The sequence below is a fragment of the Lepus europaeus genome, chromosome 3, assembly GCF_033115175.1.
Source record: "Lepus europaeus isolate LE1 chromosome 3, mLepTim1.pri, whole genome shotgun sequence".
Taxonomy (NCBI): domain Eukaryota; kingdom Metazoa; phylum Chordata; class Mammalia; order Lagomorpha; family Leporidae; genus Lepus; species Lepus europaeus.
In genome coordinates, this window is record NC_084829.1 from 107,141,913 (window position 1) to 107,165,470 (window position 23,558).

The window sequence follows — 23,558 nt, forward strand, 5'->3', positions numbered from 1 at the left end:
CCTGCGATGTGGTCGGAAGATGCGGAAGTGGAAGTGTTTTCTCTGAATGGCTGTTCTGGTAGAATGTCCGGCTTACCGTTTTGTGTCCTCTCATGGAGATGTAGGTCACTTGATTATTGTAAAAATAACTGGCTTGCCCCAAAAAAGTGCGTGCCTAAAGCTCAAAAAAAAAAATAAAAGTTCCTCTTTCCAAAGATAACTGGTCTCCACCAGATGTGTCTACGACCTTGATCTGCCGGTTAAAAGCCTGTTTTGATCAACTAAGTAAAGCAGTGCACTCACCAGTAAGGCTGGGTTGGGTGGAAAGGAAACAAAATCCCGGGTTTACACAAGATTCTCCAGGCTTGAGTTTTAAATGCCACCCGCCTCTTCCTGTGCTGCCTTTCTTTCACAGCCTCTGGGAAGGCCTCGATGATCATCAAGAGTAGAAGGGCAGAGAGCACTGGAAAACGAACCAGTTTCTCCACGCTTCGGTCCATGGTTCTGTCTGTGCGAAGCTATGAGGGATGTCCACTAGGTCCTTCTGTGGTTAATGAAACTGCTTTAACTGGAAGCATTCGTTGAGAATTCCTCCCTCCTTTCTATCCTGAGAATAAGTTTCCTAAAGCAACTGAGCTGTTTCTGCCAAAGCTGTAAAGTCTGGCCTTCAAGTCAGAAACTGTCGAAAGAGCCCATTTTTAATGGACACACCAGATTTCTACCCAAAGCACAATTGATTTCCCCCAGACCCGAGCCCGCTGCCAAGTTTTCTCAGCTGTTTTTGATTGTTAAATATATTGGACTCGCTATAGTTAAGAATTGCTTAAACATACTCCGTCCCTTCAAATCTTGCAAACAATCACATTATGTATGAAAGCTCATAAAATTAGAACGGGTGTGAACTGTGGTGGATTAAGAAACTTCGAGAAGCCAGACATGAGCCTCTCACCTAAATGAACAAGGTACCTTTTGCCAGTTCTCTCCACAGACACAAAAGACACATTGCTGCTCATTTTCACGTGTATTCTTTGAAAAGCAAATATACAGTGACAGTTTATGTCTAGCATAGATTTTCTGTTTTGTGTTTTCATTCGCTCTAAAATATGATTTTAAAAAGTTTTTAAGTCCCGGGGCGGGGAGGGGGGGGATGTTTGTGATAAAAGTAATATAAATGCAGCAGGGTTTGGGATTATTCATTTAGTCTGTTTTCTCAATATATCATCCTTCCAACAGTGTGTACCCCAGGTAATTTTGTGGGAGAGCTGGCCCTTGACACACACAGGTGGCATCTGACAGGTTAGGAAGACATCTGAGATAAACACCAGCCCAGAGGTTAAAGGAAATGGGCCAGTTAGCAAACAGATAATAAATAGAACCCAGGAGGTAGAAAGAATCCAGTCCCACCCCTGCTGGGAAAGCATTCGTAATAAAATTATGCAAAGGCCCACCTAGGAGCACAAAGCTCCAGAAAGCCTGCCCTGCTTAAACTGAGAGCCACGGTTTCCTTCCCAGCTGCTCCCTAGGTAAAATATTGCAATATCCAGCACACACTTAACTGAAAAAGGATTTCCTTTTTACCTGAAACTCAAATTTGGCTGGATGTCCTGTGTTTTCATTCCTGCAGTCTGACACCTGTCAGCAATAGTGAGCATGGCCACTGAACCTGGGCCTCTGCACTGTGGCAGACTGGAACCAGCGAGAACCTTCCTCCCTCACTCCCTGTGACCTTCCCCTGCCAAAGGACCAAACAATTGGACCCTTTGTATGGAAATAGGTCAAGGATGTATACACGCTCTTAGCCAGATCCGGGGATTGCTCTGGCCCAGCCAGAAAGGTTCAAGTGAGCCCAGAATGAATTAGGAAAGTAATTGTTCTCTTCCTAATCTCTCCCTAGAGCCACTTCTTATCCCATCCATTCATTCCTGCCTTATCTTCTGCTATTTAATAATTGGACTTAATTCTAGAGCTTGGCAGGTGGAACAAGGCCTCAAAACACCCTGCTTGTTTCATTTTCCCCAGAGCTCCCTTAAAGAAATGGGATCCCCGCCTTCCGCCTCCACACTTGGGCCCTTCCACTCATGTAGGGACCAGGATGGAGTTCTAGGTTCCTGTCTTCATCCTGGCTCAGCCCTGGGGAGTGAACCAGTGACTGCAAGACCTCTCTCTCTCTCTTTCTCTCTCTCTCTGTGTGTCTCTCAGTTACTGTACCTTTTAAAGAAAGAAACCTTAACAAATTATTATGAATAGTGGTCCTCAGGTCTCTCCAGACTGTCGAAGGACCCTTGACTTAGGTCAAGAATGGCGGATTTGGATGGCTGTGGCGCTGTGGGCCTGAGGTGTCCTGTCGGCAGCTGCAAGCTACTCAGGTTTCAGAAGCCTGGCATCCTGTGAGTTTGTTGTCTGTGTCTTCATTTCCTCCAGCTGCTTTTCCTGCCACAGGGTCCTTTGCTCCCCTGTGCCTGTGTGCACTGCTGTCTGCATTCAAGTGGCACGTCCTCCTTCCCACTCTTTTCCTGGCACTGCTGTCTTGCTCCATGGACTCTTCCCACAATGCGAGGAGCTCTCTATCTTTTTTTAGGAAATTCCTTTGTTTGTTAAGCAGAGGCCCAACTTCCTGGCCTTGAACCACCAGGACCAGCTTCCCAGGAAACAAGCGTGCTCTTTCTCTAGGGACGCTGGGTTCTCAGGGTGGTTGGAATGGCAACCTCAGCACTTTCCTCCTGGCAGCCACACCAGGGCCGAGCCTGCAGAGGCCTTTCCCAATAAGAACGAAGCCTCTGGAAAGGAAGCAGCCAGCCAGGGAAGACCCCTGAGGGAGAGATGTCTCAGGGGACAGTTCCGCGGAAGAGGCCTGTTGGATTAGATCAGCCAAGGAGAGAATGGCGTTGTGGAACTGGGAGAGGTCAAAGTTCAGGAGCTTCCCAGCAGGACCTGATCAGGTGCTATAGCCCAGGTGCTCAGAGTCTAGGAGCTTTTCAGGTACTATTGAAAATATTTGAGATCTGAAAACAAAACATGTCTGACTCCAAAATATGAAAATACAAGATAGGTGACAATACATCTTAATTGCATGTCTATAAAATGTAAACACTTCAGCTGAGCACTTAGAAACGTTTTCCTGGGGCCGGCACTGTGGCGTAGTGGGTAAAGCTGCCATCTTCAGCGCCACATGGGTGCTAGTTCAAGACCTGGCTGCTCCACTTCTGATCCAGCTCTCTGCTATCACCTGGGAAAGCAGTAGAAGATGGCCCAAATCTTTGGGCCCCTGCACCCACATGGGAGACCTAGAAGAAGCTCCTGGCTCCTGGCTTTGGATTAGCCCAGCTCCGGCCGTTGTAGCCATTTGGGGAGTGAACTAGTGGATAACCCCCCCCCCCAATTTCTCTGTAACTCTACCTTTCAAATAGATAAATACATATTTTTTAAAAAAATGTTTGCTCAAATTTCACCTGCATAGCAATGATCAGGGCAGTAGAATGGAGGGTGAGGATGGCAGGTCCTCCTTCAGACAAAGTGCTGCACCCCAGTCCAGGCTCCTCTGGGAAGGGCCTGGCACACAGAGGCACCAAGTGTGCAGAGATCTAGAGGGGCTCCTGTGGCAGTGGCAGTCACATCACTTTGACAACCCAGACACTAGCAGTGGAAGGGGTCCCTTTTTATCCTGCTTTTACAGTGGTCTGTGAGCTGAAGGGATTTCTCTTCCATGCGTGAACTCTATTTGTGTGTGTGTGGTTGGTCATGATAATCATGATAATCAGAAAAGGCTCCCCAGAGATCACAGAGTTGAAATCCTAAGCTGGGACCCTGCTGCTATAGGCAGGCAGATAGGATTAAATCAGATTTGTGAACTGGAGACCACGCCTTCACCCCGCCCTCTGTGTGATCTCATGCCCTTACCTGATCTTACCTGCATGTAACCATGCCCCTTTGGAAGTAAATAAAAGGGTGGAGAACAGTGGGCCCCTCCCTTGTTGCCCCACAGCTCCCTGGGCAAATGCTTAAAAAGAATGGTCAGAAATGGGGCCAAGGATGTGGAAGATGGGAGGAGACTCGAGATGGAAAGACGCAGAGGAGGGTCCTTGGAGAAAAGTGTTGGAGTTAAGTACATTTGGTGAAAGGCCTTTGAATATGCTGCCCCATTGGCATATATAATTATGACACATTATTACTTATACAACACTTCTATTTGGGGTGACAGAAGGGGGAAAGAGGGGACAGAACCAGAAGCTCAGACTGCAGCGTGGTTCTTTTTTTTTTTTTTTTTTTTTTTTGGACAGGCAGAGTTAGACAGTGAGAGAGAGACACACAGAGTTATAGACAGAGAGAGAGAGAAAGGTCTTCCTTCCGTTGGTTCACTCTCCCAATGGCCACAACAGCCGGTGCTGCGCCGATCTGAAGCCAGGAGCCGGGTGCTTCCTTCCGGTCTCCCATGCGGGTGCAGGGACCCAAGCACTTGGGCCATCCTCCACTGCCCTCCAAGGGCACAGCAGAGAGCTGGACTGGAAGTGGAGCAATGGGGACTAGTACGCAGCACCCCAACCAGGACTAGAACCGGGGGTTCCAGCGCTGCAGGCAGAGGACCAGCCAAAAGAGCCACAGCGTGCAGCGTGGTTCTTCTGGCTGCAAAGCCGGTGATTGATCTTTCCTTGACCCGCTGGTTCTGCCTGGGGTTTCCTAACCACACCAGTTTGTACTGGTGATGTATCGGCCTGCACCAGAGCCGCTACCCAGAGGCCCCAGGCTTTCCAAAGCATAGGATGGGACCCCCCCCCCTCCTTTTGCGGGATCCTAGGGCCACTTCTGCCCTTCCCTGACCATCCGCCTGGCTTGCAGCTTCTTGATAGCTACTTCGAAGCCTACCAGCACACGCTGGATCCTCAAGAGAGGTTGGCCTTAGCTCAAGTGATGACTGACGTCATGTACCGGCGCCCCAGGTTCGATCTCGGCCACCCATACTTCATTAAGGCCTACCAAGAGGAATGCACCTGCCTGAGGCTGCACCTGCAGCTAGTGCGGCACATCCTCCACCAGCAGGTAAGTGCAGCTGGGTCTTCAGCTACCCCGTGCGACAGAGGGGTGGGAAGCATGGACCGGAAATGAAAGGGGTGCTTTTTTATAGGCAGCATGTGTAGTGTGTGTTTGTAGGCTCATTTGCACTGTTGAATTCCAGACATAACTGTGACCTTAAAGGAAGGTTTCCAACCCTAATTACAGTTAATGGTCCACAGGGAATTCGATCACAGTGTTTTTTGGTGGTGGAAGAAGAACTAGTGATAAATCTTTCTCCAAGACCTGATTGTACAAGTGGCATTTCTTTCTAAGCTTTTTGGGACTATTTTTCGGACCTGGAAAGAAATGATCCCATTCTCAGTCCTCCAGGGAAAAAGGCTGCAGTGGGAAGCAAACAGGAGACGCAGGATATTACAATCTGGTGGGAAGTTTTTTTCCTGAGAGTGAATGATGTGACCGAAAGACGTTTTCTTTTGCTCTTGACATTGGTTGCTGTTGCTTCCCTGAGCTGACTCTGGGCTCAGACTGAGAGTCCAGCAGGTCCATTGCAAACGACCTTCCAAGTAGTGTCTGGGTGAAAATTCGTCAGATGGTGAAGACGTGCGAAGGGAGATACCCTTCTCATGTCAAGGCTCATAACTCACACCCCTGGGAGGGCTCAACCTTTTCTAATTTTAATGTTCATGCTGCATTTGTAGATAGAGTGTCAGCGGGAATATGTCCAGAGGCTTTGGCGAGAAGATCATCTCGATGTTGATGATAGGAATAAATTCGGCCTTCCCCTCAACATCATTTGCAAACAATTGATTTCCATCAACAACAGCTGGTAAGTTGGTGTTGGCTTAGACACTTTGCATTTTCTCTTCTAGATTAATTTGAAGGGGTAGTGTTAAATCTAAATATGACTCTAAGGGCCGGCATGGTGACACAGCAGGTTAAGCTGCTGCCTGTGATGCTTGTATCCCGGATAGACACCGGTTTGAGCCCTGGCTGCTCCACTTCTGATCCAGCTCCCTGCTAATGCTCCTGGGAAACCAGCAGCAGATGGCCCATGTGCTTGGGCCCCTGCACCCAGATGGGAGATATGGATGAAGCTCTGGCTTCAGCTCAGCCCAGCCTTGGCTGTTGTGGCCTTTTGGGGAGTGGACCAGCAGATGGAAGATTGCCTCCTCTCCTCTCTCTCTGTAGCTCTGCCTTTAAAATAGAATAATTTTTTTTGAAAAAAAGATTTATTTATTTATTTGAAAGGCAGAGTTACACAGAGAGAGGAGGATAGGCAGAGAGAGAGAGTGAGAGAGAGAGAGGTCTTCCATCAGCTGGTTCACTCCCAACTGGCCACAATGGCCAGAGCTGCGCTGATCTGAAGCAGAAGCCAGCAGCTTCTTCCAGGTCTCCCACGCAGATGCAGGGGCCAAGGACTTGGGCCATATTCTACTGCTTTCCCAGGCCATAGCAGAGAGCCAGATCGGAACTGGAGCAGCTGGGACATGAACCAGCGCCCATATGGGATGCCAGCACTGCAGGTGGCAGCTTTACCTGCTAAGCCACAGTGCAGGCCCTAGAATAATCCTTTTTAAAAAAGTAAAATTTAAAAATATTTTGACTCCAGAAGGCAGCCTTAAGTATTTGGGGAGATAAGAGACATGGGTATAAAAACCACAGAAGAGGAATTCCCTTGTATATTGCATTTCTGTCTGTTTCGTAAATAACAAAGAATGGGAGGCTAGGATTTATGCTTGTGCCACTGCACGCAGGACCGTCATTACCTTGGAAAGTCCTAGGGGAAAAAGCAGGTGCTCTTAAGACGAGAGGATTGAATCCGAGGTACCACACAAGCCCACACACAACTCATGGGAAAATGGAAATAGGGGCAGACATTCAGCACAGCTGTTGAGGTGCCCCTTGGGATACCCACAGCCCAGTATCACCGTGGCTGGGCTCAAGTCCCAGCTCTACTTCCAATTCCAGCTTCCTGCTGACGCACACCCAGGAGGCAGCAGCTGATGGCACAAGTGCTGGGCTCCCTGCCACCCATGGGGGAGACCTGGATTGAGTTCCAGGGTTCTGGCTTTGGCCTGGCTCAGCCCTGACTGTGGACACTGGGGGAATGTAGCAGCAGATGGAACATCTGTGTGTGTATGTACCTTTCAAATAACTACATTTTAAAAAAATGTTAGAGAAAAATGGAATTAAGAAGTAAGCTTATTTTGGTGCGAAACTCCTTGAAATCCATGCATAGTTTTTTCATAATATGCATTCTCTATGAACTTCTTGAAGACCCCCCTTATATATGAAACTTGTGTGTGCTTGAAAGTTTCTCAAAAAGGAATTAGTTGATTCTAGCAAGCGTCACTAAAAAGGTGTCTGCAGAGTTGTCTTGTGACCAAGACCTCTCCAAGGAGCAGGATTACGTTTGCTGAGACTGCTCAGAGAGGGCACAGGCCTTGTCACCCCCTTGACGTGACCATCCCCAGCCTTACTCCCTTCCAGCCTTTGGGGACAGAAGGGACGGGGAAACGAATGATAAGCCCTAGGTTGATCCATGTGGCTCTGGGTCTGCACCTCTCGCCTCTGAATTTGGGGAGAAGCTGTCCTGCTCTCTTCAACACCCAGCAAACACCTGTTGAGCACCTACACGTACCGGGAGGTGTGCTGGGCGTGGGGACCCAGAGGTGAACAGTGTGGGCATGCCCTTATGCCTCTGCGCAGTGTCCAGTCCAGCCATGATGGCAGACGACACATTGCTGTTGTGGATTGCGGTGTCGTCTTGGGACAGGCAGGGTGCCAGTGCTGAGACGCTCTCCTTGGTTCTGGTTGAAGAGCCCTGGGAATTCTAGGCACAAAACTCTGCGTTTTCTACATAGACCCACCTTTCTCAGGACTGACTCCTCCACTGTACTGGAGCCAAGGCACCAGCTGTGCGTGTGGGTTTTGGCAGAACAGGCTAGGACCGTACAGCTGCTAAAATCCATCGAGAGAGTCTCAAAGGCGAATGTTATTTGCTTGATCAGATTCCTTGGCAGACTGTGGGCCGATGTCTTAGGATGCTGGAGTAAGAAAAGTCCCGTTTGCATGGTTTAAAGGGCAGCATCCATGCTCTTCAGCCCTGTGCCGGTACAGAAGGGGCCATAACTTGGCCTCTGTCCTTTATTTCCAAAGGAAAAGCCTGCAGGCAAGTGTTGTGTTGGTTCTGGCCACATCCGTTCCTAAAATACAGTATCCTCACAGCAAATATGAATGTTTCTGGCAGTTGTATACAGAATGTAAAAGTTGTCTTTGTCTCTTAATATTTGGGGGGAAATGAGATGAATATTCAAGTGGGGAAAAAAACCAGTAGCCATGAAAATTATTATTATTTTTCTAAGATTTATTTATTTATTTGAGAGGCAGAGTTACAGAGAGAGAGAGAGAGAGAGAGAGAGAGAGGGAGAGATGGAGAGAGGTCTTCCATCTGCTGCTTCACTCCCCAAATGGCTGCAACGGCCACATATAGGCCAATCCAAAGCCAGGAGCCGTGAGCTTCTTCCGATCTCCCATGCAGGTGCAGGGACCCAAGCACTTGGGCCATCTCCCACTGCTTTCCCAGGCCATAGCAGAGAGCTGGATCAGAAGTGAAGCAGCCAGGACTCAAACCAGCACCCATATGGGATGGTGGTACTGCAGGTAGAGGCTTAATCTACTATGCCACAGTGTCAGCCCCAGATATTATTTGCTTTTTATTTAGTCACCTTTATTTTAAGTTATTTTGTTTTCAGATAATTTACTAATTTTTTAAATAAACTTTTCATTTCAGGATAGTTTTGAATTTCTAGAGTGAAAATTGTGAAGAAGCACAAAGACTGCTCATATAACCCACACTCAGCTTTGATTACTACATGGTTAACTGTGTTGCCATCTATAGCCTTAATCTGATTCTTCTTGGGCTTTAAGAAATTGAGGTGGGGGGGAGAGAGAGAGAGAGAGAGAGAGAGAGAGAGAGAGAGAGAGAATCTCCTATCTGCTGGTTCACTTCCCAAATGCCTACAACAGCCACATGGGGCAGAGTGGAAGCTGGTAGGTGGTGACTCAATCCAGGTCTCCCAGGAACCCAGCTGCCTGGGCCATTGCTGCTGCCTTTACAGTGTGCATTGGTGGGCAGCTGGAGTCAGGAGCGAGGCTCAGGAGTTAGACCCAGCACTTTTCTGGGTTTTCAGACTACTTGCCTGTGTCTTGCAGCCTGTCCAAAAAAAAAAAAAAAATTTAAAAAAAGCATTCAAATGAAAGCAAAGAGCATCCTGTATAAGCCAGGGGGTCCACTGGATGGCTTCTGAGGTCCCTCTGGGACCCCAGGTTTTTTTTAATAATGCTCTGGACCTATAGAAACTACATTAGAGGTCTTTAAAATTTTTAAATTCAAATTATCTTCAGACGAGATTCAAGTCTTCCTCGTGTGAATCTCACTTGCGGTTTCTCTTCTTCAAGCCCAGCTTTGGAAGACATTTATCTACTGGAGTTCCATCCTTCTCTTGGCCTGGCTGCACTCATCCCCAAAGCCCTGGACCACCTCCTCCAGGAAGCCTGCCGGGTCTCTAGACCCACAACAGCCAGCGGCCTTGCCCTGCTGGAGCGACGCATCCTGCGGCTGGCCCTGGACCTGTGCTTCGCCCCGACCCAGCCCGAGACCTGGTACAGTGCGCGGCTCCAGACAGAGGTAGGTCCTTTCCCAGGGGGTCTCTGGCAGAAAGAGTGTTTCCTTCCAGATGTTACTACTTAGCTTTGTTTTCTGTTTGGCTCTGTTCCCCTGTATTTGGCCAGAGAGGAATCATAGTCATAGGCTTTGCCAGAACTTTTATGTGATCCCCCCGCCCCCGCTTTGGTCAATGTTTCTCATTTTATAAGGATATCGCTGCAATTAAAATGAAAAGTGGGACGTAGGCATGTAGGAAATGTTTTCTGGTTCATTATTGACATACATTTTAACAATGTCCATTTTAAATAAACAATTATGCATTTTCTCTTCCTGAAATTCCCTTTTTTTCCCCTCGTCTTGAGACAGGATCTGGGATCTTGAGACAGGATCTGCTGAGCACAGAGTTCAGTCCTGCCGTCAGCGTGCTGGGTGGCTCTGAGCAAGCGTCTTAGCTTCTCAGAGCGTCTCTTTCTCTACACCCTGTCCAGCTCTCCTGCCCAGCAGCTCAGACTGGTTCAAACTACCAATTTAAGTGAGAGCTCTTTCAAGAGGCCCAGAGGCCAAAAACATCTGCTCCGTGGGGCTGCCCCAGCCTCCCAGCCCTTCCCATCCAAACCCAAATTCTGTTGTATTTCAGATCAATTTTAAATGGATGAAAATTATATAAAATTACAGAGAATCCAAGCACAAGAGGAAAGAGAGACGTGTAACCTAAACACAATCACTCAGATATCTTCATGATTGTTATTTTGCTGCATTCAAGTGTTATTCAGGTGCACATTTTACATAGTTCTGATCACATCCTTCGTATACCATCGTCTCCAAGTTTGACCCATTCAGCATTTATATCAGATATTTTCATATTGCGCACAAGTCTTTGTGTTCCCTGCTATGGCCCAGTAATTCCCTTAAAGGATAAGTCATCACTTCTCGATCCATTTTCCTATGGATGAGCATTAGCGTGGTTTCAAATTTTTCATTATTATTTAAAATGCCGTCAGGGACATCTTGACGCTTATAGATTTTCCCCTATATTTTGAATTGATTCCTTGTGATAGGTTCTTGGAAGCAGAATCACTAGAATGAACTCGAAATCTCTGGATGCACATGGGCAGAGTGCTCTCCAAAAGAGCCGTGCCAGCTTCTAACGCCAGCTGTATCAGAGTGCACCAGGCAGCACTGGGCGGAAGCAGATCGCGCCAGTGCTAGTGCGCTCAGGGGCAGGCAAGGTGGCCTTGTGCTACTCATGGACATTTCCTTGCTGTTCGCAGAGATTACGTTTTCTCCCAAATGTTCTGTTGCTCGCTCATTTTTTTCTGTTCTTTCCTTTTGTTTGTTTGTCTGTTGGTAAATATTAACATCTGTCCTATCTACTTATATGAGTTTTTCTTATTCTTGTCTATCACATTTTCTGCTCCTATTTCCTCTTTGTCTAATTTTTAACAGAAACTCCTTACTTTGATATGGTCTGTCTGTGGTCATTTCCTTTGTGACTTCCACTCTCCTCCTAATTTCAGAAGGAAAATCTTCCTGTAGATGGTATATTTGTCTCATTCTATTCTAATTTTAAAAGTTTGATTTTATTTTAAAAATATTTAACTCTCTTAATGTTCCACTGGAATGATTCTGGTGTGTGTGTGCGTGTGTGTGTGTGTGTGTGTTGTGGGAGGTATAAGTTAAAACAGAATTTTCCCCAAATTACCAGCCATTTATCCTGTGATCATTTATTGAGGATTCATTTCACATTGTCTTACAGTACTGTTTCACAAACATATTTGAAGTTGTCTTAGAAATTTACAGTGAGTGTCTGGGAATCCTGTTTAGTCTCTCACTGATACCACAGTCTTTATTTATTTATTTATTTATTTGAAAGGTAGAGTTACAGAGAGGTAGAGACTGAGAGAGAGGTCTTCCATCCGCTGGTTCACTCCTCAAATAGCTGCAACAAGACCAGGGCTGGGCCAGGATGAAGCCAGGAGCCAGGAGCTGCCTCTGGGTCTCCCATGTGGGTGCAGGAGCCCAAGGACTTGGACTATTCACCGCTGCTTTCGCAGGGGCATTAGTAGGGAGCTGGATCAGAAGTAGAGCAGCCAGGACACAAATGGCGTTCAGATGGGATGCCGGCACTGCAGGCTGGGGCTTTAAACCTGCTGCGCCAAGCGCCAGTCCTGCCTCACAGTCTTAATTCAGATTATTTTTGAAATGTGTTTGAATATGGGCCTGGAAATATGAATAAAAAATGAATAACACTCGGACCAATCTTTTGTATTAGGTCAGAACATGAAGGGGTGTTGCCTCTAGTAAGCTACAGGAATTCATTGAATAGGTCTTTTGGCTACCACTTTGGAAGAGTGCGACAGTCTAGAAATTGCATCCTTGAATAGGCGGGTCCTTTGGCTGAGAAATGGATGGCTAAGGGGACTTGTGCCCCCTTGCGGGATCACCAGGACAGGCAGAAAGGGATTCCCCAAGTGGGGTCCTTGCTGGGAGTGCTCCATTAGAACAAAGCTATCGAGGCACAGGTGCCCACCAAGACATTAGAGGACAATGCGGTGACTTTGTGAGTCACCCAGAGCCATAACAGCAGCATGGGCTACCACAGAACTCATGAACCTGGAATTAGGAAACCTGGTACTGCAGAGTGATCCTGGAACGCCTCTGCCTTGGGTCAGACCCCACCTTGCTAAACAGGTGTCTGTGATACCAAAGAAAAACAAGTTAGTAGATGTGAAAAAACTTGGAAATTTGGAAATTACAATTTGAGGGCTTGATTTAAAAAAAAAGTTGTTTTTGTTGGCCCCCCCCAAATACTTTCCAAAATCAGGAATATTTCCATTTAGGTTGTCTTTGTCCTATTCTTCATTTATATGCAAACTTTATAAAAACAATAACAGTATTTACAGGTATTAGCTCACTTCTCCTCTTAACATCCCGCTTAGGTAGTTATTGTCTATGAGTTTTAGTAGGTATTGGTTATCACCCTTATGCCTACTTTACAGATGAAGAAACTGGGAGACGGTGGTATTGTGTACATTGTCCAAAACCTCACAGTATGTAAGTGGTAGAGCCAGCAAGTGAGCTCAGGAAATCTGGACCCAGAGTCTGTGCCACCGCCAATACTTCTCTAATATGCCGGATTTCGTCCTTTCTGTGTTAGACGGAGGTGTGCTTTCTTGCAGCTGTTTTCGGCTAAAGTGATGGGAGATCCCTTTCTCGTGGAAGAGATAGGCCTGCTGGCTCTCCAGTCTGCAGCAGCAGCAGGACAAGAACAAGGGCCGGGGCCTCCTGTGCTGCCCCTGGACACGTTCGCCAGACTCCTGGAGCTCTTGACCCTCCGCCACCGGCTGATCGAAGCGAGTCTGCAGAGTGCGCACTTAGCTCGGTCAGTACAGAGGCACGGGCGCCGGAGCACCACAAGCTCTGTGGAAAGGCGTGGGGAGCTGTATGTAGACCCCGGGGCTCCCTGCCCACAAACCTTGCCCCACCGCCCTGCCCCAGAATAGCCAGAGTGGGTCATCTATTCATTTATTAAAGTTGTTACATAGGAATTACACATATTCATGGGTACAGTCACATTTCAATACCATATATGATGTGTAATGATCAGATCAGGGCCATTGGCAATTGGCATGTCTGTCACCCTAGACATATATGTTTGTCTTGGGGACATTCAGAATCCTCTCTTCTAGCTATTTTATCATATTCAATCAATTGTTGTCAACCATCATTCTGCGCTATGGAACGTGAAGTTACTCCTGCTATCCAACCACATCCCTGTACCCATGAACCATCCTCTCTTCATCCTCCCCTCCCTCACACCCTTCCTAGCATCCATAACCACCCATCTACTCTACCTCTTTGAGATCAACTTTTAAGCTTCTACATAGAAGTGAGAACATGTGGTATTTGTCTTTCTTTGCCTGACTTATTTGACTGAACACAGGGCCCTCCAGTTCCATCTGTGTTGCTGCAAAGGGCAGACTCATTCTTTCTTATGGCTGAATAATATTCCATTGTGAATAAATGCCGCTGTTCTTTTATCTGGTCATCTGTCGGAGCACACCTAGGTTGTCTCCATGTTTTGGTCACTGTCCGTAGTGCTACAGTACACATGTGAGTGCAGATGTCTCTTTGAAATACGGGTTTCAGTTCCTTTGGATATGAATCTAGAAGTAGCATTGCTGAGTCATATGGTAGTTTTGGTTTTTTAAAGATAACCCATTTTCTAAAAAGTTTTATATATTTATTTTATGCATTTGAAAGTCAGCGAGATCAGGATAGAGACAGAGATCTTCCATCAGCTGGTTTACTCCCCACATGCCCACGGAAGATGAGGCTGGCCAAGGCTGAAGCTAGGTCCCTCATGTGGGTGACAGAGACCCATCACCTTCTGCCTCCCAGGGTGCACGATAGTAGGAAGCCAGAACTGGAAGCAGAGCTGGGGCTTGAACACGGACCCTCTGGTATGGGACGTGGACATCCCAAGTAGCATCTTAACTGCTGCGCCATATGCCCATCCTATATGGAAGTTCTATTTCTAGTTTTTTGTGTGTGGAAACTTCATACTATTTCCTGTAATGGCTAATTCATTATTATTATTTATTGCTTATTTTTCTATAATGGCTAACTTATGATGTACTGTTTTCTATAATGTTCTAATTTTTATTCCCACCAAGAGTGTGAAAGGTTCTTTTTTCCTCCACATCCTATCCAGCATTTATCTTTTTTATAATACCCATTCTAAATAGAGGATGGTGATATCTCATTCTGGTTTTGACTTTCAGTTCCCCGATGATTAGAGATGTTGGGCATTTTTTCATATGGCCATTTGCATATCCTCTTTGGAAAATGTCCACTTTTTAAGAAAATATTTATTTATTTGAGAGGCAGAGTTATACACAGAGAGAGGGAGAGACAGAGAGAAAGGTCTTTCATCCACTGGTTCCCTCTTCAAATGGCTGCAGTGGTCAGGGCTAGGCCAGGCAGAAACCAGGAACCAGGAACTTCTTCCAGGTCTCGCACTTGGGTTCAGGAGCCCAAGCACTTGGGCCATCTTCTATTGCTTTCCCAGGCCATAGCAGAGAGCTGGATTGGAAGTGGAGTAGCCGGGGCTAGAACCAGCGCCCATATGGGATGCCGGCACTTCTGACCAAGGCTTTCACCCGGTGTGCCACAGCACCGGCCCCTCTTTACTCTTTTGTTTGCTTCCTTTGTTGTACAAAATCTTTCTAGTTTGATATAATTTCATTTGTCAGTTTTTACTTTTGTTACCTGTGCTTTTGTGATCATATGCAAAAAAAAAAAAAAAACTTTACACAGAACAATCTTTCAAAGAATTTCCTCTATGCTTTCTTTCAGTAATTTTATAGCTTTTGAGTCTTGCATTTAAGTTTTTGATTCACTTTGTGTTAATTTTTGTATATGATAAGAGATAAGGGTCTAGTTTGATTTTTTTTTTTTTTGCCTGTGAATGTCCAGTTTTCCTAGCATCATTTTTTTCTTAAAGATTTATTTGTTTATTTGAAAGTCAGAGTTATGCAGAGAGAGAAGGAGAGGAAGAGAGAGGTCTTCCATCCACTGGAACATTTCCCAATTGGCCGTAACAGCCAGAGTTGTGCCCATCTGAAGCCGGGAGCCAGGAGCTTCTTCCGGGTCTCCCACGCGGATGCAGGGGCCCAAGGACTTGGGCAATCCTCGACTGCTTTCCCAGGCCATAGCAGAGAGCTGGATTGGAAGTGGAGCAGCTGGGACTCAAACTGGTGCCCATATTGGATGCTGGCACTGAAGATAGCGGCTTTACCCACTACACCACAGCGCCAGTCCGACCCCCTCCCCCAGCATAATGTTTTAAGAGACTTCCCTTTCTCTATGATATGCTTTTTGCTGTCTTTGTTGAAACTAAGTTGGCTATAAACATATAAGTTTATTTCTGACTTCTCTGTTCTGTTTCATTGGTCTATATATCTGTTTTTATGCTGGTGCCAGGCAGCTTTGTGACTTTTGCTTTCTAGTATGTTTTGAAATTAGATATTGTAATATCTTTGTTCTTTTTGCTCAAGATTGCTTTGACTATTCAGGGACTCTCGTGAGTCTACACAAATTAGTAGTATTTTGCAGTTTCTGTAAAGGATGTCATTGATGGGGTCAGTGTTATGCTGCAATGGGTTAAGCTACCTCCCACAGTGCCAGCATCCCATGTGAGCACCAGTTCAAGTTCCAACTGCCACATTTCCTATTCAGCTCCCAGGTAATGCAACAAAAGATGGTCCAAGTGCTTGAGTCCCTGCCCCCCACATGAGAAACTCAGAGGAGTTTCAGGCTCCTGGTTTTGGCCTGATCCAGATTCAGCCATTGTAGACATTTGGGGAGTAAACTAACAGATGGTAAGACTCTCTCTCTCTCTCTCTCTCTGTATGTGTGTGTATGTGTGTGTGAGTCTGTGTGTGTGTGTGTCTCTCTCTGTAACTCTCTCAAATAAATAAACAAATCTTTGAATAAAAATGAATGTCATGGGTAATTTGATAGGAATTCCACTGAATCTGTAGATTGCTTTGGGTACTATGGACACAACAATATTAATCCTTCCAATCCATGAACATAGGATGTCTTTCTATTTTTTGAGTTCTCTTTAATTTCTTTCATCAATGTTTTATAATTTTCATTGTATAGATAATTCACTTCCTGGATTTAATTCATCCCCTAGAAGTTTATTTTATAGGTATTGTAAATGAGATTGCTTTCTTGATTTCCTTCTCAGCAATTTCATTATTGGTACATAAAAAAGCTACTGATTTTCATATTGATTTTGTATGTTGCACCCTTACTGGATGTATCAGTTCTAACACCTTTTTTTCTGTGGAGTTTTTAGGCTTTTATATATATAAAATCATGTCATCCATAAACAAGGATAACGTGATCTCCCCCTTTCCTATTTAGATGCTCTTTATCTTTTATCTTATTACTCTGGCTAAGACTTCTGATACGATATTGAATATTGTCTTGTTCTTGATATTGGAGGAAATGATTTTAGCTTTTCCCCATTCAGTATGATGTATGTTATGAATCTGTCATAAATACTTAATGTTTTGAGGTATATTCTTTTTGTGCCTAATTTTTTAAAAAATTTTATTGTGAGGAGCTATTGAGTCTTATTGAATGCTTTTTTTCCTGCCTCTACTGAGACGATCATGTGGGTTTTATCCTTCGTTCTGTTGTGTATTATAGCTATCAATCTGTGGGTGTTAAAGCATCCTCATTTCCCTGGAATGAATCCCACTTGATCCTGACGTACAATCTTCTTGTTTGCTATTAAATTTCATTTGCTAGTATTTTGTTGAGAATTGTTACGTATATGTTCATCCAGGAGATTAAGTCTGCAGTTTTCTTTCTTTCTTATGTTTGTCTGATTTGGTTATCTGGCTCGTGCTGGCCTCATAGAATGAGTTTGGAAAGATCTCCCCCCCTTTAAATACTTGGGGGATAGTTTGAGAAAAATTGGCATTAGATCTTTTTTAAAGATTTATTATATATTTATTTATTTATTTGAAAGGCAGAGTTATAGAGAGGCAGAGGCAGAGAAAAAGAGAGAGAGAGAGGTCTTCCAATCGATGGTTTATTCCCTAAATGGCCAGGAAGCCAGGAACCAGGAGCTTCTTCTGGGTCTCCCACACTGGTGCAGGGGCCCAAGGACTTGGGCTATCTTCTACTGCTTTCCCAGGCCATAGCAGAGAGCTGGATCAGAAATAGAACAGCCGGATCTTGAACTGACGCCCATGTGGGATGCTGGCATTTCAGGCAGCGGCCTTACCTGCTATGCCACAGCACTGGCCTTGACACTAGTTCTTTAAAAATCTGGTAAAAATCAGCAGTGAATCCATTTGGTTCTGAGCTTCTCTTTGTTGGGAGGTGTTCTATTACTGATTTAATACTGTTACTTGTTATTGGTCTAATCAGGTTTTCTGTGTCTTGAAGTTTCAATTGTCTTAGGTTATTTGTGTCCAGAAATCTCTCCATTTCTTCTAGAGTTTTCAAGTTTTTGGGGTAGACATGTTCATAATGGTCCCTAATGATCTTTGTATTTCTGTGTTAATGTTTCCTTTGCCATCCCTGATTTGTTTCTTTGGATATTGTCTCTTTTTATAATTTTTATTTGAGAGGAAAAGAGAAAAGGAATGAGAGACAGACAGACAGACAGACATACTACCTAGCCTTGTCATTCTGTCATTTTTTTCCTGGTTATTTTGTGTATGCTGTTTCTTCCTGTCTTGTTCATCTTTGTACTTTGATGGCTTTCTTCATTGACAGCGTTTCATTCTGTTCTCTTTCTCGTTCACATGTCTGCTCCACTGTTGAGTTCCATGCGCTCGTTCCCCTGTTTCCGTGGTAGAAGCCGTCATCCTTTCAGGTCTAGTGAGGGCCTCCTTACGCCTTTCCGGTGGGGCTGGTCTGCTGGGGACGAAGATCATTCACCTCTCTGACACTACCACTCCTTGCTCTCCGTGAGCTCTTGTAGAAAAAGTACCCAGAACTTGGAGTAATCTTGATATTCTACTCGTGTTTTGTTTGTTGTAGGAAATCTTTACTTCTCCTTCATGCCTGAAAGATAGCTTTACTAGCTATAAATATTCTTGGCTGGCAGTTTTTTCCCTGAAGACTTTGGCTAGATCACCCTATTCTCTCCTGGCTTGTGAGGTTTTTGCTGAGAACAGAATAGGTTTTCTAAATGGCCAAAGTGATCAGCTCTCTGCTTTGCTCCTTCCTCCTTCCATGCCCTCCACACATGTCCTGACCACTCACCTAGCCTAGGCCCTCTTATGGCATCTGGGTTTTCTCTCCATTCAACACATTTCCATTTAATTGGATACTTAATTAATTTTAAGATTTATTTATTTGAAAGACAGAGTTAGAGAGAGAGAGAGAGATAGTTCACTCCTCAAATGGTCACAATGGCCGGGCGGAAGCCAGGAGGCTGCAGCTCCAGCTAGGTCTCTCATGTGGGTAGCAGGGGTCCAAGCACTTGGGCCAGACACTTCATATTGGCTGATCCTGCTAGCATTGTCTACTATTATATCCGCTTGCCTGATATGGGCCCTGAGCCACCCCCCAGCACTCAAGGAATATCGGTTGAATTTTCCCTTGGATGTAATAAAGTTGAATAGCAGAGGGCCTAGAGGAGAGGAGTCAGCGACAGCATCCAGATCTGACAGAGGAGGGAGGGCTCAGAGTAGGGAAGGGAGAGATGAGTAAGTCATGGTGCAGGGGTGAGTGAGAGATGAAGGCAGAACCCCAGTGGGTGTGTTCAGTGGGCAGAAAACCAGGTAGAGTGCTGTTGGGTTCCGATCCCCCATGAGAGGCCAGCTGTTCACCGCCAGCCAGTGTCAGTGTTCTGGGCTTCATGTGTGTCTCCTTTAGTTCTCAGAATACAAACAGTTTATCCACAAGGAAATAGAGGCTGAGAAAAGTTAAGTAATTTGCCCCAGGTCACATAACTAGCAAAGTGTAGAAGCAGCATTTGAACTATTAGTCAGGATATCATGAACCTCTCTGACACTGCCACTCCAGAATTTATGATCCTTGCTCTCAGGGAGCTCATGATGTAAAAGTCACTCCGAATTTTGCATAATCATGATATTCTACTTTTATGAACATAATACAAGAAGAGCACAGAAAAGGAGTACTTCATTCTTTCTGGTGGGTTAAGGGAGTCTTCATGGAAAAGGAGCTACCATGGGAGGAGCTGTGTCCCTCCAAAATCCAAATGTTCAAGTCCTAACCCCTAGCACCTTAGAGTCTCATGTGGAGAAAGGATTTTCCCAAAAGTAATCAAGCTAAATTGAAATGCATAGGGTGTACCCTAATCCAATGTGACTGGTGTCCTTATAAAGATGGGGGGACATTTGGATACAGACATATGCAGAGGGAAGATGATGTGTTAGCACAGGGAGAAGACAGCCACCTGTAAGTCAGGGGTTGAGGCCTGGAGCAGATCCCTCCCTCACAGCCCTCAAAAGGAACCAGCCCCGCTGATGTCCGGATCTCAGGCTTCTACTCCAGAGCTGAGATAGCACATTTCTGTGGTTTAGGCCACTCAGTGCTTTGTCTGTGCCTCCATAACTCGTTAGAGCAGCCCCAGCAAGCTAACACAGACGTCAGAAGAACCTAGCCTTATTGTGCCAACTTCTCAAGAAGGAGAAGTCTCTTACGCTGGGGGTGAAGGCAAGTAGGACAGCATCATGGACACATGAGGCTGAGATGTAGAGGACATCTGAATGGCGCCCCCCACCCCCATCCATGGAAACGTGGGACTGAGCTCAGAGTCAGCTCAGACAGAGGCAAGCGTCTTTTTTTTTTTTTTTTTTAAGATTTTCACTTATTTATTTGAGAGACATGGTTACAGAGAGACAGAGAGAAGGGTCTTCCATCCATTGGTTTTCTCCCCAAATAGCCGCAATGGCCAGACGTGGGCCAATCTGAAGCCAGGAGGCAGGAGCTTCTTTTGGGTCTCCCATGCAGGTGCAGGGTGCCAAGCACTTGAGCCATCTTCCACTGCTTTCCCAGGGCATCAGTGGGAAGCTGGATCAGAAGTGGAGCCCATATGGGATGCCGGCGCTGCTGCCGGAGGCTTAGCCCACTACACCACAGCGCCAGCCCCAGGTCGTGGATTCTCACACAAAGGAGTGGTCTTAGGCCTGAGATTGGACAAACTGGTCAAGAAGGGGTATAACAGATGAGAAGATGACCAGGTTTAGAACCTCAGGAGACACCAGAATTTGCAAATCAGGAGGGAGAGAAGCCATGAAGAGGTGGTCCTGAGGCAGGAGCGTGGAAATTCTGCACCCAGCAGGGTGCTCAGGGGAACGGAGAGGCCGGCTGAGAGCAGCTCCAAGAAAGGTGATGAATGCTGCCCGGAGGACAGCACCGGAGGGCTCTGAGGCCAGAGCCGGCTTGCTGCAGGCGGGAGCTGAGAAAGTGCCCAGCGCATCTCCTGCTGTAGTTCTGCGCTGTCCTGGTGAGGGCCGAGCACGTGACCCTCGTGACTCACCCACTCCTCACTCCTCTTGTTTGCCCTCAGCTTTGTTTGCTTATTTGGGTGTTTCAGTTTTCTTCCCACTTACTTGCCTTTCAGGATAAAACACCAACAAGTGTCCTGGGCTCTTTTTTTTTTTAGGCTCTATAAGGAGTTGGCACAGGAGATGGGGTTTGAAGAGTTCCATTTGCACCTGAGGCCTGTTCCCTTTGAGTTTGCAACACACAAGGATGAGGTGGACGGATCACCGCCTGCCTTTGTAACTTCCCTGTTGGAGGACGCTGGCCAGGTGGACAGGTGCGACTTGGGAGGGTCAAAGTGACCACAATGTAATGGTAGAATGCATAACGAGTGAAAAATAATTCCCATCGTTATTGGGCACTGTCAAATTCTCTCCCTTATATTCCATCGGCTGTGTTGCCAGTTTGTCTTTCTGTTTTTAATAGGAGGCAAAAATAAATAAGTAAATAAGATCTTGGGCAAGGGAGATAATTGAGTTTGCAAAGGCGGAGTCATGGAGGAGTTAAAGACCCAGATAAGAAAACTCCAATGAGATAAGATTGCAGGTTCAGCAGCCTTCCAAGAACATGTTGCCTCCAGGCAGGAAAGGGTTAAGGGGTTGGCCGGCTGGGGAAGAGCAAGGCTGCGAAGTCCAGAGCTGTTTCCTCACTTTGCTTGGGACTAGGAAGAAGTCACTTCCGTCGGGGTAGGTGCTGTGGCACGGAGGTTGCACTGCCACTTGAGGTGCCTGCGTCTCGTGTTGGAGTGCCTGGGTCCAGGCCCTGGTGTGGCTTCTGACCCAGTTCTTGCTGATGTGTGTCCTGGGAGGCAGCAACTGATGACTCAGATGCTTGGGCCCCTGCACCCCTGTGGGAGACCTGGATGGCATTCTGGGCTCCTGGCTTTGGCCTGGCCCAGTGCCTGCTGTGTTAGGCATTTCCAGGAGTGGACCAGCAGATTCAAGCTCTTTCTCACTTTCTCTGTCATTCTGTGTTGCTCTGCCTTTCAAATAAAAATAAGTTAACTTATCTTTTTTTAAAAAAGAAAAATCACTTGCATTTTCTAAGCAGCTGTTTTTGGGAGCTATAATGCAGGGTTTCGGTCAAGCTCTTTCTTTGGTTAGTAACAGAAACCGACTCAAACCGATGAAACCTCTGTCTCATGGCCCACGGGCTCAGCCCATGCTCGGAAGGAAACACTCTGACTGGTAACAGACCACAGATGTACTCACTGGCGGCAGGACTGCTCCTCAGCCATGCTCAGCTGTGATGTGGTTGGTGCAGGCGAAGCTTCTCCTCTCCCCCTCCTTCCTTCTCTGCTCCATCGCTTGTCTTCCTCCCAGGGTCCTGGCTCTGTTCCTGGGGTTTCCTGGGACTGCCTCTACCCCAAAGACGGCAAAGGTGACTCCCAGGAAGAAGAGTCACCATTGGTTGTTTGGCTAATGTGGATCACTACTCAAAACACAGCTCCCGTGCATTGGTCCCCAGAGGGCCCCCTGGAGCATGGGCTGGGATGACAGGGGATAGGTGGGCAGATGGTAGCACCCTGGATTCCTCTACTGGACATGATTGGAATTTGGGGATGGGAAGTCTTAGTTATGGGAAGGGGGCGCTGTCCTACATGTCTTACACTCATGGCTTCCACCCATGGGGTGCCATCCCTCACCCCCTCCCTGCCATTCTGAAACTGGACCATGTCTCAGACACTGTCTACCACTCCCCTGGAGGCGCACCCTCCCCTGTTCTGTCCCATCACATAGGCTGCCCCCAAACCAGAACCTGCTGTCAGGACACAGAGATAGCTCACAGAAGCCAAGGTCCCCTCAAGGGTTCTAGCTGGCAGGGAAACATCCTGCATCGAGCTGTTCCCTGGGTCTTCAAGGGCCTCCTGCTGGAGCTGGGGTTACATATGGCTGTGAAAGTAGGACACACTTTTGTTCAGGCCGATCCACCAATCAGCAGAGACTGCCCGAGGGCTCTAGGGTCTGGCCAGGTAGTGATTGGTCCTCCCAGTGATGGCGCAGAGAGCTGGATGCTAAGGGAAGCCTCTGGGTCTGCTAGGGCAGAACTCTGCAGCCAAGGAACTTGTGTTTTGAGTTCACATTTCTTGCATGTATGTTCAGTCCCTAAAGTGACCACTCTGAAGTGCCATTATAGCAACAGCATTTACCAAACATGATTACAGATACTTGGATTTTGAAAAGTTCATGCATGCTTAGCATCCCACTTGATGTTTGCCATAACCTATGAGAGAGGCAACATCTCCATTTACAGATGAAGAAACAAAGCTTGATAGAGGTCAGATTATTTGGCACAATCTCAGAGGTAGGGACAAGGAGCATGTCCCAAGGAGGAGGTGTGCCTACAGATGATTAGGGGATTGTTGGGAAGCCCAGGAGAGGGCAAGCAGTGGACAGCAGGTAGGGGGTGTTCAAAGGAGGAGGTCGGAGAGCCACCCTGAACAGGTGTGGTCAAGAAGGTAAAAGGAGAAACAAGAGAGAGCAGTGATCAAGAGAAATGAATTCTAAGCAATGTGGGGTGGTCACCCCACCCAACTGCAGAGAGAACGAGTCCCCAAAGGACGGAAAGGACTGCAAAGAAGGCACCGTCTTTGGGTTGAAATGTCAAGTTTTGCATGAACCCTACACTTGGCCTTCCTGTTGGCATTCCTGCCCTAAGACAACAACCTTGGCCTTAACTTCTGCGACACCACCAGAAAGTCGCATTGCAGCCATGGCGTGTTCCTTCCTGCAGGTATTCTCCTACTGCTCTCGTCTTAGCCATCTCCGAAGTGGATGACAACCAAATCGGCAAATTTAGTTTTTATACGAAGGAAGCCATCCTTAAGGTAACTTACAATTGTTTTTTTAAATAA

The 23,558-nt window shown here is 46.5% G+C and overlaps 1 protein-coding gene across 1 annotated transcript in view; it reads left to right on the forward strand.

Moving 5' to 3' along the window:
- Nucleotides 1-23,558, forward strand: part of LOC133756617 (uncharacterized) — a 167,765-nt gene that overhangs the window by 56,219 nt on the left and 87,988 nt on the right. Inside the window, exons 17-22 of the mRNA XM_062187238.1 lie at nucleotides 4,813-5,013; nucleotides 5,688-5,815; nucleotides 9,451-9,679; nucleotides 12,838-13,040; nucleotides 20,826-20,981; nucleotides 23,438-23,531. Of these exons, the coding sequence (XP_062043222.1) occupies nucleotides 4,813-5,013; nucleotides 5,688-5,815; nucleotides 9,451-9,679; nucleotides 12,838-13,040; nucleotides 20,826-20,981; nucleotides 23,438-23,531 (1,011 nt within the window). The remainder of the gene's footprint in view (nucleotides 1-4,812; nucleotides 5,014-5,687; nucleotides 5,816-9,450; nucleotides 9,680-12,837; nucleotides 13,041-20,825; nucleotides 20,982-23,437; nucleotides 23,532-23,558) is intronic.